Below are 14456 nucleotides of genomic sequence, written 5' to 3' on the forward strand. Positions count from 1 at the left end.
TCTATCATCATGCAAAAGTCAGCCCGCGAAATTGCCTGGCAAATCCCTAAAAACATTTAATATGTCTAAAATATATTTTGAAATTTCCCTTAAAAATGTGTTTTTTGCTACAAAAAATTCTAAATGGAGTATTAAACACCTGCCCTTTAAAAAATAAAAATAAAAATGGCATGGTTCATTCCCAACCTTGTGATGCAACATTATCCAAACCCTTCATTTAGAGTGGCCCACAATAGAAATAAGATAAAGCATTCTTAACCATTCGATTGGAAAACTTTGAATGTGTCCTGCCCTAAGTGGGGTGGGGATACCCTAGATTGAATTTGGATCATTGCATATTTTTTTCACCAGGTAAATTACTTGGGCAGTTGGAATCATTTCATGGATTCTAATTTCCAACTTTCGTGATCGTCGGGCCCACCCGACCAAATGAAGGGTCCATATCTGTTGATAGAATCTTTGTGGGCCCATGTAAGGCTCCTCGTTTGCTTCACACAGTACATAATTACTCCTGACAAAATTTAAAAACACTTGGCCATAGTTATGAATGTATTGGAAGTAGTTTTCGACATTATTATTTTATTTAGTTTCAAACTTATTTCACTGACAAAGTAGACCCTGGTTTGTCATGTTACAGAGTAATTAATATAGTTTAAAAGCAACTGGCCATGAAAAACATAAATAAATAATAATTCAAGGGAAATGATATCTTGGCCGTTTCTCTTCCCCAAGCCACCCCTTTCTTGTGTTAAAAGAGTAGTCATAAATAGGGCTGCAACATGGTCGGGTTTTTCAAAACCCTAGCCCAACCCTGGATGCCATTATCTCGGCCCTGGCCCCCCCTGACCCTAAGTCAGGACCGAAAAACTTCAATCCATTGCCCGCCCTACAGGGCTCAGCACGGCCCTGATTGGACTGATTGACCCTAGTGCAAATACATGTTAAGAGTCCCAAAAATAAAGCAACCACATATCATATAGAACAAAATGATTAATAAAAAGAGAAGGGGAACAAAATAAGACAATATGAATTCAAGGTTGGAAAATCCAACCCAAACCCTGTTCGGGCTCAGGGCGGGCATGGCCAAACTTGCACCCCTAGTAACAAATACACTAGAGAGGGAAAAAAAGGGGGCGAATTCCATCACTTCCCATAATTCAGAAGATGTTTAAGGGTATCTCTTTCAAAGGCTCTCTCTTAACAAGACGTGAGAATCAGTTCTATGCTGGGCTGGCATGGAATAACTGTAGCTAATATGGCCTAAGAAAACAACAACTTGTACGTGAATACATACAAAATAAGCAGAATACTAGTGTGGCATGTTTGGCTGACCTGAAATTTTTTTCTTGAATTATTTTTTTCATAAAAATCAAATTTCCACGACATTTGGTGAGCCACTTTTTTTTAACCCAGCCAACTGTGGCATAAGACGAGAATAAAATCTGGCTACTAATATCCGAAGGATCATATTCTGATAATGGAATGAACTCATCCAGTTTTACATTATTTAACAAACTGTGAAACGGCTATTACAAGTTCCATTATCAAAAAAAGGGTGGTCGTCCCATAATAAAAATTATGTTGGAGCGGATGTTATTACTTATTAGTATACCGGCATGTGTAAAGGCTATCATAAAATCAACTTCATGCACACGAGTATCAAGGGATAGCTGGATTCTTCACCGTAGCAGAATTTGTCTTATTCATTTAATTAATCTGAGGGTTCTCTCCTGAAAAAGTGAGCCCTGAAATAGCTTCTTTGCAAAATTGCCTAGGCATTCCGATGCACACACATACACGAGTGTTAGTTTGTCCCCCCCCCCGTTGTCAGTTTTTCCCCGTTATTGCAGGTGGTTGTCTGGTTATCAAAAAATGGTTGTAATTTCCTCTTGACGAGTAATATTCATGGTATAAACAGTGTACCCATAATTCATTAGGGGTGTCAACAGATCCACATCGGATCGAATCCACCTATGTCTTGGTCACGATCTGTTTGGATTCCTTATCAGACAGATCCTTTTCAGATCCTTTTCCGAGTGTGTTTTGGATCCTAATTTACAAGTGTGGGTCGCAATTCATTTTAAACCCGACCCGACCATTCATCGGAGTGTCTTAAATCCCACTTATATTTTATACAGTTAGAGCTTAGACTTAGGGGAGAACAGAGGAAAAATCTTGAAGAATTATCATTTAAAGGAAAAGTGAGAAAATGAATTATATTTTTTGTCATTTTGAGTAGATTTATAAATATCACAAAGATACTCCTGATGAATAGACATAGATGAACTAGAATATGTCAGGTATTTTCGTATATTGGCACCCTCCATTCATATCGTGATGTGCCATCGGACTTTGTGGCTACGTCTAGGTCATGATCCAAAGTAATTTGGGACCTTAGGATACATGTCCAAAGGATACCATGCAGATCTAATCGTCATGCCCAAATCCTATCCATCTGTTGGGACCTGGGTAGAACTCACCCTTAGAAGCTAGTCGTTGAGGGGAGGATGCCGGTCTTTATAAGGCCTTTCACATCCATGCACTTTTTCAATGTAGGATCTTTGCTTTTGTGTGGAACACCCAACAATCTCCCCCTCCACGAAGGAAACACGAGATCTTCCTCAAGGCATTTTCTCCATCCTCAAGAGTACACGTGTGTTACAACGCCCTAGTTCTGATACTGCTTGCTGGGACCTAGGTAGAACTCACCCTTAAAAGCTAGCTGCTAAGAGGAGGGAGCCCAAGTCCTTATTATATGCCCTTCCACATCCATTCACTTTTCCGTCGCGTGAAACCCCCATCCATCTCCCCCTCCACACGGAAGCAGTGCGAGAACCACAAGATCTTCAATTCCACGAAGATTTTCACCATCCTCGATCGTACACTGGGGTCACCATGCGCTGGCTCTGATAGTACTTGTTGGGACCCAAGTTCTAGGTAGAATTCACACTTAAAAGCTAGCTATTAAGTAGAGCTTGCCCAAGTCCTTATATGCCCTTCCACATCCGTGGGTTCTTTGTTTACGCGTGGAACCATGTTGGGGTTCCACTTGAAAACAAAGATCCCATATCATAAAAGTAAATGGATGTGGATGCTTTATAAGGGCTTGGGCACCCTCCCCTTAACGGCTAGCTTTTAAAAGTGAGTTCTATCCGGGTCCCTCCAAATGGTATCCGAGCTTGGGTGTGGAAACCCCGGTGTGTCTCTGAAGATAGAAAAAATCTCTCGGGGAAGATCTCGGCAACCACAGTGTACCTCTGAGGATAGTGGACTTTCCTAGAGAAGATCTCGTAGTTCCTGTGTTGCCGCTGCGGGAGGGGCAAGATTGTCCACGTTGTTTCCGCATGCAGAGGGGGGGGGGGAGGAGATTGTTGGGGGTTCCACGTGAAAGCAAAGATCCCACATCAGAAAAGTAATAGATGTGGATGGGCTTTATAAGGACCTGGGCTCCCTCCCATTAATAGCTAGCTTTCAACTGTGAGTTCTACCGGGGTCCCTACGAAACCCAACACTATTAACGTTGATCCTTTGGATCGGGTCCATTGACATCCCTATAAGCCATTGGGTATGCCATCTATACTGTCCATTATTTGTCCAATGTATATGGGTTTAACGTTAGAGGTAGTTAATATACTGAAACTAGGTGTATAGTTTATACACCTCCTTTAATTTGCTATTTGGGTTGAGTCGTATTCACCCCTCCACCACAATGAATGCAAATCATTAAAGGCTTCTATCCTTTGCGTGTTGATCATTGGGTGCACAAACTTTCTCTCATTAATTTCAAACACATTCTGCATAAAATAGCGCAGTTGTTGATTGATTGTCGATAAAACAAAATCATACAATGAAATTATGATTCCTCTTTCCTAAGTTCATTCATAAGTACCATTACTGACTAAATTAACTTGCTTGGTTAAGAAAGAAACATGCCTTTCTTGTTTTGATAGTGGCACTCCCCTTTGTATTTTTCTCATTGGCTGGTACGATTCCCAGAAAAAGCCAACCAGAGAAGGTTAAAATGAAGACTAGAAGCGACAGTTTAAAAAAACAAAAAAAATTGTTTATGTGACGAGTGACACTGACAGTATCAAAAACGTAAAAAATGTTAGACATCTCCCTTTCAGAAATGGCAAGAGACAAAAATATACCCACACCAAAAAAAAAAAAAAAAAAAAGGAGACAAAAATATCTTGGCTTAATCATTAATGTGATCTGAACTGGTTTTTCTTGTACTTTAGTGGCCAAAGAAAATTCTTGCAGGTAAAAGAAAATTATGGAAAATAAAAATCAAAGGTCTACTAGGTTTGCAGTTTCCTTGAAAAACAGGAAAAATTTTCGATTTTGGGAAAACAATCCATGGAAAATAAGTTTACCAAGCATTCGAAAACCCATTTTCCATGTGTTATGAACCCGAATCGGTTCGTAACGTGATTGATCTTCTTAGAGGGAAGATCAGCCTCTTGATCTACTTCGAGGGAAGGATCAATCCTCCTTTTGTGCAAAAAGACACAATTATAAGATAATTTCTTCATTCATTGATTTCCAATACAGTAGCATGTGCTTATATAAAGTACTTCAAGAAAACATAGAAAGATCTAGAAAGATCTTATGATAAATATAAAAATAACTAAATAAACATTATACTAATCGAAATTAATATTCTAATCTATCAAGCTATTAAATATATCAGATCTAGTAAGAACTGATCTTATTCTCTAAAATAAGAAAGTAATTTATTTCATTATAAATGGGACCCATCTAAGCACGTATCACCATGGAGAAATTTTGATAAAATTCCTACATCCAAACTCCCATTGAATCTTTTTCCTTTTTAAAGTTCAGTATTTTTACTAGAGTTCAAGAACGGTAATTTAAGGCTTAAAGATAGAGACGAATGTCTGCTGTGTTTAACAATTTAAGAAGGAAATGATATTTCCAACCTTTTTCCACCACTCCTCTCCCTTTTAGTTATCCTTTCCTTAAAAATGACTTTATTTTCGGGGAAAGTCAAATAAAAGGATGAAAATACACTTTAAAAAAAAAACATAAAATGTGGGTGGAAATATGAGAAATTATATCGTGCAGGGCCTTACAACAAGAAGGCCATCCTTGATATTTGATCAACAACAGCTTCTCAAAAAGTGAGCTGCTGTTGGATCAAATATCAAGGGTGGTACCCTACCGTATAGTAGTAAGGCCTTACACCATATAAAACTCTGGAAATATTATCTCCCATTTATAAATTATAACAGTGAAATAGAAGGAAAGAAATGTGGTGTCTCTTTGACTTCAGTAAAAGAGGTAGCTGTCATGTGTTGGAAAAGTCTTTGACGTTGTTACTTCAAATTAGGAGAAAATCAAGCATCCATTTGCTGTAAAAAAGATCAAAAGTTATTATAAAAGGTAAGTATCATTAATAGTATTTCACAAAGGTCTGTTATGAAAACCAGCGGTGCTAATCATATTTTAGGAAAAGTCCTTAGCTTTTTTTTTTCTTCAACTTTGGAGGAAATCAAAATCCACCCATTTGCAGGAAAATGAACAACAGAATCATTAATGTCCACCTACACCTTTGATAAATTCCCCCAACCGCAGATTTCTTTGAATCCACCATTTATGAAAACCATCTTCTGGCCGGTGGACACCACCTCTAGTGTTTTTTTTCTTCTCACATTCTAACAGACAAAAAAGTTTCAGTAGCCTTTGTCTCTGTTTGTCTTTCATGGCCCTGCAAAACCAGGTATGGTGAATTCACTTACCATTTCAGAGTCCCAAAAACCAGCTTTGTAGAAGGTCCAAACCACTTATCACTGAATGGTGGTCTCAGGAAATTTTTGGTTTTTGATGTAAAAGAGAGCCCAAAACTTCTGTTTTGAAAGACCCAAACTCACTTACCATAGAGTGGTAGTATTAGAACCACCACAACTTGCATAAAGTGGTGGTTTGAGATAAGAATAGCCCAAAACTGGTTATCTCAATCACACCTAACCCTTGTTGAAAAAATGATGGTTTTTGGAATCCCAGAGAATGTAGAAGAGAGGTAGTTTTGATATATGAGAAACCCATATTGCAGCTGAAAAAGTTGGGGCTTTGAGATATGAAGAGCCCAAAAGCCATTGTTCTCAGAGACCCAAAACCACTTATTGCATAATAGTGGTTTGGAACTTCCAGGAATTGCAGATAATGAAGGTTTTGGGACAATAGGTGTGAGAGATTACACAGTTTTCTTTCATTTCTCCCTCGTGTCTGATACCAGGCCTTTTTCCCAAATGGGTCTTGGTTTCTTTGGTTCCTTTCTTGTTCTCAATTTGTTCTTTAGGCTTTTGGCTTCTCAACAACCCAATACAGATGAGTTCTTTGTCTCAGATTTTTTGCAGAAAATGGGAGTACTCTCTTCAAAAACCCACAACTATTCAAACACTGTATGTTCATGGGAAGGGGTTGTTTGTGATGAGAATAAGGACAACGTTATTAGTCTGGTGGCTTCTGGTCTGGGTCTCTCTGGCTTCATTCCAGAGAGCACTGTTGGAAAGCTAGGCAAGCTTATATCTTTGGACTTGAGCAATAACAACATCACTGGTTTTTCATCAGATTTTTGGGCTTTGGGGAGCAGTCTCAAGACCCTCAATCTCTCTAGTAACCAGATTTATGGGTTTCTTTCAAGCAACATTGGGAACTTTGGAAAATTGGAAGACCTAGATCTTTCATCCAACAATTTCTCTGGTGAAATTCCTGCGTCCCTCAGCTCTCTTTCAAAATTGCAAGTTCTCAATCTCAGTGGAAACAAGTTTGAAGGGAGCATCCCACCTGCCATGCTTAATTGTGCAGCTTTGGTATCAATTGATCTTTCATCTAATAGATTGGATGGGAGTGTTCCAAATGGTTTTGGACCAGCCTTTGCAAATCTCACAGCTTTGAATCTTGCAAGGAATGGGATTCATGGCACCATATCTGATTTATCAGGCCTAAAATCCATCACTTACCTGAATTTGTCTGGGAATCTGTTTCAGGGTTCTGTGATGGGTGTGTTTCAAAAGCCATTGCAGGTTATAGACCTAAGTCAAAACCAATTCGATGGACATATCTCTCAGGTACATTTCAATTCCAGCTTTAACTGGTCTACTTTGGTTTTTCTTGACTTGTCTGAAAATCAAGTCAGTGGAGAATTCTTCAGTGATTTGAACCAAGCACTATCACTCAAACATCTGAATCTTGCTCACAATAGATTTACCAAACAGAATTTCCCACAGATAGAAAACCTTTTGGGTCTTGAATATCTCAACTTGTCCAAAACCAGTCTCACAGGGCCAATTCCCGCCAAATTTCCAAAACTGAGTAACTTAATTACACTGGACCTTTCACAAAACCATCTCACTGGTCGAATTTCTAATATAAGTTTCTCCAATCTCCAAGTTCTTGACCTTTCCCAAAACAATCTTAGTGGTGAAATCCCCTTGCCTCTGATACAAAAACTACCAGAAATGGGGAAATTCAACTTCTCCTACAACAACTTCACTCTTTGTGCTGCAAAGTTCTCGCCCGAAACATTCAAGTCTTCATTCTATGGATCACAAGATGACTGCCCAATTGCTACAGACCCAGCTCTCTTTAGAAGAAAGGCACCAAAACATAAAGGACTCAAACTCTCATTGGCTATAGCGCTTTCGATATTCTGTTTTCTGGTAGGGTTGCTCTGCCTTGCCTTTGGGTGCAGAAGGAAAACCAGAATGTGGGCAGTTAAGCAACTGTCATACAAAGAAGAACCAAACATTTCAGGCCCATTTTCATTTCAGACAGATTCAACCACTTGGGTTGCTGACGTTAAGGTCGCAACCTCAGTCCCCGTAATTATATTTGATAAACCATTGCTGAATTTTACATTCGCGGACCTCTTGTCTGCGACTTCCCATTTCGATCGCGGGACCTTGTTAGCAGAAGGGAGATTTGGACCTGTCTATAGAGGATTTCTACCAGGTGGAATCCATGCCGCTGTAAAAGTTTTGGTTCATGGATCCACCATGACAGACCAAGACGCGGCACGAGAGCTCGAACATCTTGGTCGAATCAAACACCCAAATCTTGTCCCTTTGATAGGTTATTGCTTGGCAGGTGATCAGAGGATTGCCATCTATGAATATATGGAGAATGGAAACCTTCAGAATTTGCTGCATGACTTACCCTTAGGGATCCAAAGAGCAGAGGATTGGAGTACTGAAACATGGGAAGAAGATAATGATGGGATTCAGAACGTGACCTCAGAAGGCCTGACTACTTGGACATTTAGACATAAAATGGCGCTCGGCACAGCCAGGGCATTGGCCTTTCTACACCATGGTTGCTCCCCGCCGATAATTCATAGAGATGTCAAGGCTAGTAGTGTTTATCTTGGTCCAGCATTGGAACCAAGATTATCTGATTTTGGATTGGCAAAGATTTTTGGAAGTGATATGGAAGACGAACTCTCTAGGGGATCTCCAGGTTATACACCTCCAGAGTTATCTCAGTCAGAAACCAATTCCTTGACTTCAAAATCTGATGTATATGGATTCGGAGTGGTTCTGTTTGAGCTGATTACAGGGAAGAAACCATTGGGAGATGATTACCCAGATATGAAAGATTCAGATTTGGTGAATTGGGTGAGGGGACTAGTCAGGATGAATCAGGGCTCGAGGGCGATCGATCCAAAGATCAGAGGAACGGGGTCAGAGACACAAATGGTGGAAGCATTGAGAATTGGGTATCTGTGTACTGCTGATTTGCCTTTGAAGAGGCCAAGTATGCAACAGATAGTTGGGCTACTGAAAGACATTGAACCCACAGTTGGTCAGTGAAGAAAGAAAGTCGTACAGGTTTCTTTATTCTCTGTTCATTTTCTAATTGGGTATTTTTTCTATGGAAGGAAATGTACAGAAGTTCCAAGCTTCTGTTTGCATTTGATGTTTTTCTTATATTCATGTTGTTATAAGAGTTGCAGAAAGGCTGATATCACAAAATCATGCAGAGATGTTTGGGCCTTGAGAATGATCAATACTAAATTCTCAATTTTGCTGGTCTTCTTATTTATCTTTTCTCTCCTACTATATTGGGGGAAATGAATAGTGCTACTCTGTGCAACACTTTTTGGGGCTGCTGAATGCTTAATTATCAATGTTATGTAGTTTGGTGAAGAGGGAAGAAGGAAGAGGGTTTTTGGATTTGGTTTTCTTTCGTGTTTATGCCATGGAAGCAAAATTTCTGGCTGCTAGTAATGTCTTTGATGTTGGGTTTTTGTTTCTGTCTGAAATTCTAGCAGAGAAACTGATTAAAGATGAGCTCTCCTGTTTTTTGCTTTTGGTTTCTGTTTCTCTTGTTTTACATTATATTTGGAAGATATGAAACTATAGTCTATACCTAGTCTGATGATGATGAGGGGTCACCTTGTGGCCATTGATGTGGGTCTAATATATCAAGATCCCTGGTTTTTTAAAATGACCATGTCACCCTACTGGCCTTTTTGTCTATTAGTGCAAGCATCTTACATGCTATAACCATGTTCAATTTTTCTGATAATCATTGTTATTATTATTAATTACTGTTATTATATTAAATTAATCAATTGATTTGACACAAACTCCCAAGCTTCCACATTACACTTTAATGCTTGAATACAGACAATACCAAGAAGCTTCAAGGATTAGACTAGTCAAACCACATGGCTGCCAACAGATCCCTCCATGTTCTTTAATTTTCTAAAACTTATGTTAGAGGAATGATCCAGTACAACTCTATGTATTGAACAGTCTGACTTTTGAGCATCAGATTTGGGTACCCACTTGCTTGTCTTCTCTTCGTGCTAATTAATGGTCAACCAAAAATATGAATTATGCCTTAGAAATCTATTGGAAAACTGTTTGGTTGCCAGGTTTTTTTTGGTTCCTGGGAGTTATGTGGGAGAGTAAGTTAAATTTTGGTCCCATCCCATGTTTGGTTGCCTTTTAGCACTAGGTTTTTTTTTAATCCCACTCTTGTAAAGATTGCTTGTGGGGTGAATTTTTTAATCCCACTTTTGTAATGATTGCCTTTTCATCCCATCCCAAGATAACTCTAGGAACAAAAATAAACTCAGGAACCAAAAATAAGTTGGAGAAGAATTTTTTTCTACCCAACAGTTCAAGCAACCAAACAAAAGTTTTTTTTTTTCCCACCATAATCCGGTCAACCAAACGTGGGATTTTTATTTTACCAGGATACTTCTAGGACTCTTTTTTTCCCACCTATCTCCCAGGGTATTTTTTTTCTCCCACATAACTCCCAGGAACAAAAAAAACCCGGCAACCAACAGAGCTTAGGAACAAAAGAGCCTAGATTTTATGATCTGTTTGTTTTCTATTATAAGACTGGTGCTCCCACCCATAAAATTTAGGCCCTTCCACCCTTTTCAATTTGTCTTGTCAAACCTACTTTTTTTAAGGGTGGCAATGCCAACCCAATTCTTTTTCTATGTCTGAATAATAATAAAATCCACATCAAATTCAAAACCGCCCTAATGCCAAAAAAATGGACAAAAGAGCTCTACATGAAAATTTTTGCACCCAACATCTCCACCATAGAGATGGCAATAAAGTAGATTAGACTCTTTAATTAGGTACGTTTATTGGAGAATGACATCGACACTCTCTTGTTTTTATTTTATTTACTGTTGATAGCTTTTGATGGCTAATTAGAAAAGCATAAATTGAGGGGAGTGCATATATCACTTTCCTTTCTCCATAATGGTTTAGTTATCTTCCATTTATTGTTGTTAATGGTTTTGGTATCTTTGACGTTGAAGTCTTTGACTTCTAGGATTTATGCTGGTGGGGGAAATTGGGCCCACGCAAGAGCAAAAGGTTAGTACCTCCCCAGTCCCCCCTCTAAAACAACAACTACTTTTTGAAGTTTTGTTAGAAAATTTATAGGTATAATAATTTATGGAAATAGTTTCTAAGACTCTCATTCTTTTCATTAAGGGTCCGCGTTAGAATATGTGGGATCCAACGGTTGGATTGTGTTAAGATCTCACCGTTGGATCATCTTGGAGGTAGATTGGGTATGTTGGCTAAATGAGGAGACTAGATAAATTAGGCAAGTGGATATGAAGAGGCAAGCGGGAAATATTAGGAAAGTAGATTTAATTAGGATTTTTTCTTCCATAGGTATCTTGATTTCCCTTCTATCCTTATCATTAAAGTGCTCTATATAAGCACTAACCTACTCTTTGTAATTTATTCAAGAATAATAGAAATTCTCCCATTTTACATCCGAAGAAGCAGCCCAAAGTATGAAGGACGATGTGCAGCATGAACCCACTGCCACTATGTACAAAGATCACATGTGCATTGGATCATGGCCATACTTAGTCAATCTCTTAATTTTTATCCAAAAAGGCATTAATTTAGAGATGTTGAAAAAATTGTTTTCAAAGGGAAAATAGTTTTCATGTTTGCCAAACATGCAATGCATTTGTCCCCATGACTACTAAATTGGGCATTTGAATATATTATCTTTCTAAATGGCTTCAACTATCCACCACCCCACTAACATTGAACATCAACTAATCATAATCAACAAAATTTAGAAAATAAGAGCCCTATGGAAAATCTTTTAGTGAGTGGGCTTTAATAATAGTTTGAAAACGAAGAACTGGACTTAGATTGGCCTGCTGAAAAATCTGACTCATGAGTTAACCCATTTATTTAAAATCTTGACCAACGACCGTTTTATTAACTAAATATAAAAAAAGAGAAGGGGAGGATATAAAAACAATTAGGAAATTATAATATTTTCATGAGAAATGAAATTCACACCCCCTTTTCTAGCCTTTCCACTGTATTTTCTTCAAAAATGGCTGCATTCCCAGCTTTTTGTAGAGAAAAAGGAAAGGAAAATCTCAAGGTTCTAACAGATGTGTATAGTTATGAAAATTTAGTAGTTTTTTTGTATTCGTAGGCCCACCACGCATGGCATATTGGTGCGACCTCATTTTTATATTATAAGGCGTGCCCCTTCTACTGAGTAGTTAGTCTCACCTTTGTATGACTTGAACTGTCCATTTGACAAATCTGTCTTCGAATCTACTATATGGGTAGAAAAAAGCTCGCCAATAATGTGTACTTTACGTTGTTGACATCCAAAGCAAGACCAACCAAATGGACGGTATAGATCATTCACAGGTGGCACCCTTTAAGAGTTTAAGAGCAGCTTCTTTAAGAGTTCTCTTGGTCATTTAATGGAAGAGTAATGGTAGAGAAGCCTACAGTAGGACCTAAAAGGGCACTCTTCACTTTATTTAATAAGAAGTAGAAAATACGTAGAGCAAGAGCTTATCAGGTTTCACATTTGTAATGTTTTAAATTTCTGATTTATATTGGTATTAAAGATTGGGAAATGTTATCAGCACTAATGTATTTTGATGAGGGCACTCTTCACTTTATTAAAAGTACGGTATGGCCCCACACCATAGGATGATCCAAACCGTCCATTAGATGGGCCAATGCCTAAATAGGTTGGGCCCTAAAAATTATTTCCATAGGTTGATCCTAACCCTCCGATATATAGAGGGTTATATATAGAGGGTTAGGATCAACCCTCTAACAGGGTTAGGATCAACCCTCTAACATTCAGATCGGAAGGTTAGGATCAACCTATGGAAACGATTTTTTTTGGGCACAGCCTATTTGGCCCATCTAATGGGCGGTTTGGATCATCCTATGGTGCTGGCGATACCGTACTTTTAATAAAGTGAGAAGTGCTCTCATTAAAATACAGTAGTGCTGATAACATTTCCCTAAAGATTTTGTGTTGCTTGCTTTCCAGTCGTGTATAGTATAGATATTTTAAAGTATAGAAGACTGGATAGATGGGACTTTTAATTCTGATTGTTCCTGAGGAGACTGAGGTTACTGATGGCAACCCTAGTTTTCTGGCTATAATGGATCCTAACCGTCCAATTTGTGGTTTGCACATGGTTCAATCAATGTGACTTTACAAGGTGATCCATCCACAATGAGGCTCTCCGATGGATGGTCCAGATAAAGCTTCCTCTTATCCGCAGTATAGTATGAACATTCTCGAGTCATTCATCTTGATATTTTGCCTTTTTTTTTCTTTTATCTTATTGTCAACTAAAATAGAAATTAGTAAGAATGCCTTTCAGTGAAAGCCACTAGCAAATCCCTGTTTTAAGATGTAATTAGTAAAAATTAACAAGTTTTTCTTGTATGGTTTTGCCCTCTCTTCCAATTGATCTTCCTTTCTTATGTCAAGTGCTTGTTTTATATGTAAAAAAAGGGCAGCCCTGTGCACGAGGCCCCCCGCAGGGCTAGATGTACGGAGCCTTACCCCTGCTTTGTAGAGAGGTTGAAAAAAATAAAATAAAAATCGCTTTTTTATATGTATCTTCTTAAAATAAAGAAGGTTTCCTTGAAAATGAATTGATTTTCAGTTAGTAGACATACTAAGGAGGGTAGAATTGCATAAAAAATAAACAAACAAAAGGGGATGAAAACTTTGGAAATGGGGGTGGGATATGTACATGTTGAGAGCAAGCACGAGGGAGGACCATTCCATTTCTTAAAGAAAAGATATTTGTTATACATTAATAAAGGGAAGTGATATATTTGCCCCCTTTTCTTCCTTCGGCCAACCCTCTCTAGTGTATTTATGACCATGGTTTTAAATTTCGGTTTCGGTAACCGTTTCGGACCCCACCAAAAACCGAAATTTGGTAATTTGGTTCCAAATTCCGGACCCAAATTTAAAAAAAATTCGGACCGAAATTTTGTAACACCTTTTTTTTTTACATAAATAATGTCATTAAATTACTGAAATTTCGGACCGAAATTTGGTAAATGGCGAAAAATTGAATGTCGGAAAATTTCGGTTTCGGTTTTGGTCAAAATTTTAAACCATGTTTATGACTACCCTTTTACACAACAAGCGGGCGGCCCAAGTAAGAAAAGGGGCAGATAATTATTAGAGCCCCAATTGAGTTATTACTTTAGTTTTTATCACTCACGCTATAATGCTCTGTTTGGTTGCTGGTAGATGTGGCGAGGATTCGGAGAAGAAGAAGTCAAAGGGAGATCAAAAGGAAATCAGATCAGTGCAGTCAACCGGTGGATTAGCGGGGGATTTAGAATTCGTTGTTTGGTTGCGTTGGAGATGGGTGGGAGATCTCTGAAATTAAGCCAAAGATTTGATCTCTCGAGAATTTCTCCCCAAATTTTTACGATTTGGCGAAATTTCTCGAGTAGATCTGGAGAGCGCTACGTCGGCCGACAAGAGCCCGACAAAGGCAGTGGTCAAAGTTTCCTAATTTGCTAAAAAGGCAACCAAACAAGCTTCGGCATTTCAAAAGAAGATCATCCCCCGCTATTCTCTTCAAAAATAGGTAACCAAACAGAGCATAAGGGTTGGTTCGGCTGATTTCGGAG

The 14456-nt window shown here is 38.5% G+C and overlaps 1 protein-coding gene across 1 annotated transcript; it reads left to right on the plus strand.

The window, feature by feature from the left end:
• The first annotated feature begins 5472 nt into the window (after positions 1–5472).
• LOC143879551 (Leucine-rich repeat protein kinase family protein) lies at positions 5473–9390 on the plus strand. Its single transcript, XM_077381992.1, has one exon. The coding sequence runs from the start codon at positions 6273–6275 to the stop codon at positions 8832–8834; it is 2562 nt and encodes an 853-aa protein (XP_077238107.1). The 5' UTR covers positions 5473–6272; the 3' UTR covers positions 8835–9390.
• Positions 9391–14456: the final 5066 nt, after the last annotated feature.

This window comes from Tasmannia lanceolata, unplaced genomic scaffold (genome assembly GCF_043159265.1).
Source record: "Tasmannia lanceolata isolate RefF3 unplaced genomic scaffold, GAP_Taslan_0.1 ptg000006l, whole genome shotgun sequence".
NCBI lineage: Eukaryota > Viridiplantae > Streptophyta > Magnoliopsida > Canellales > Winteraceae > Tasmannia > Tasmannia lanceolata.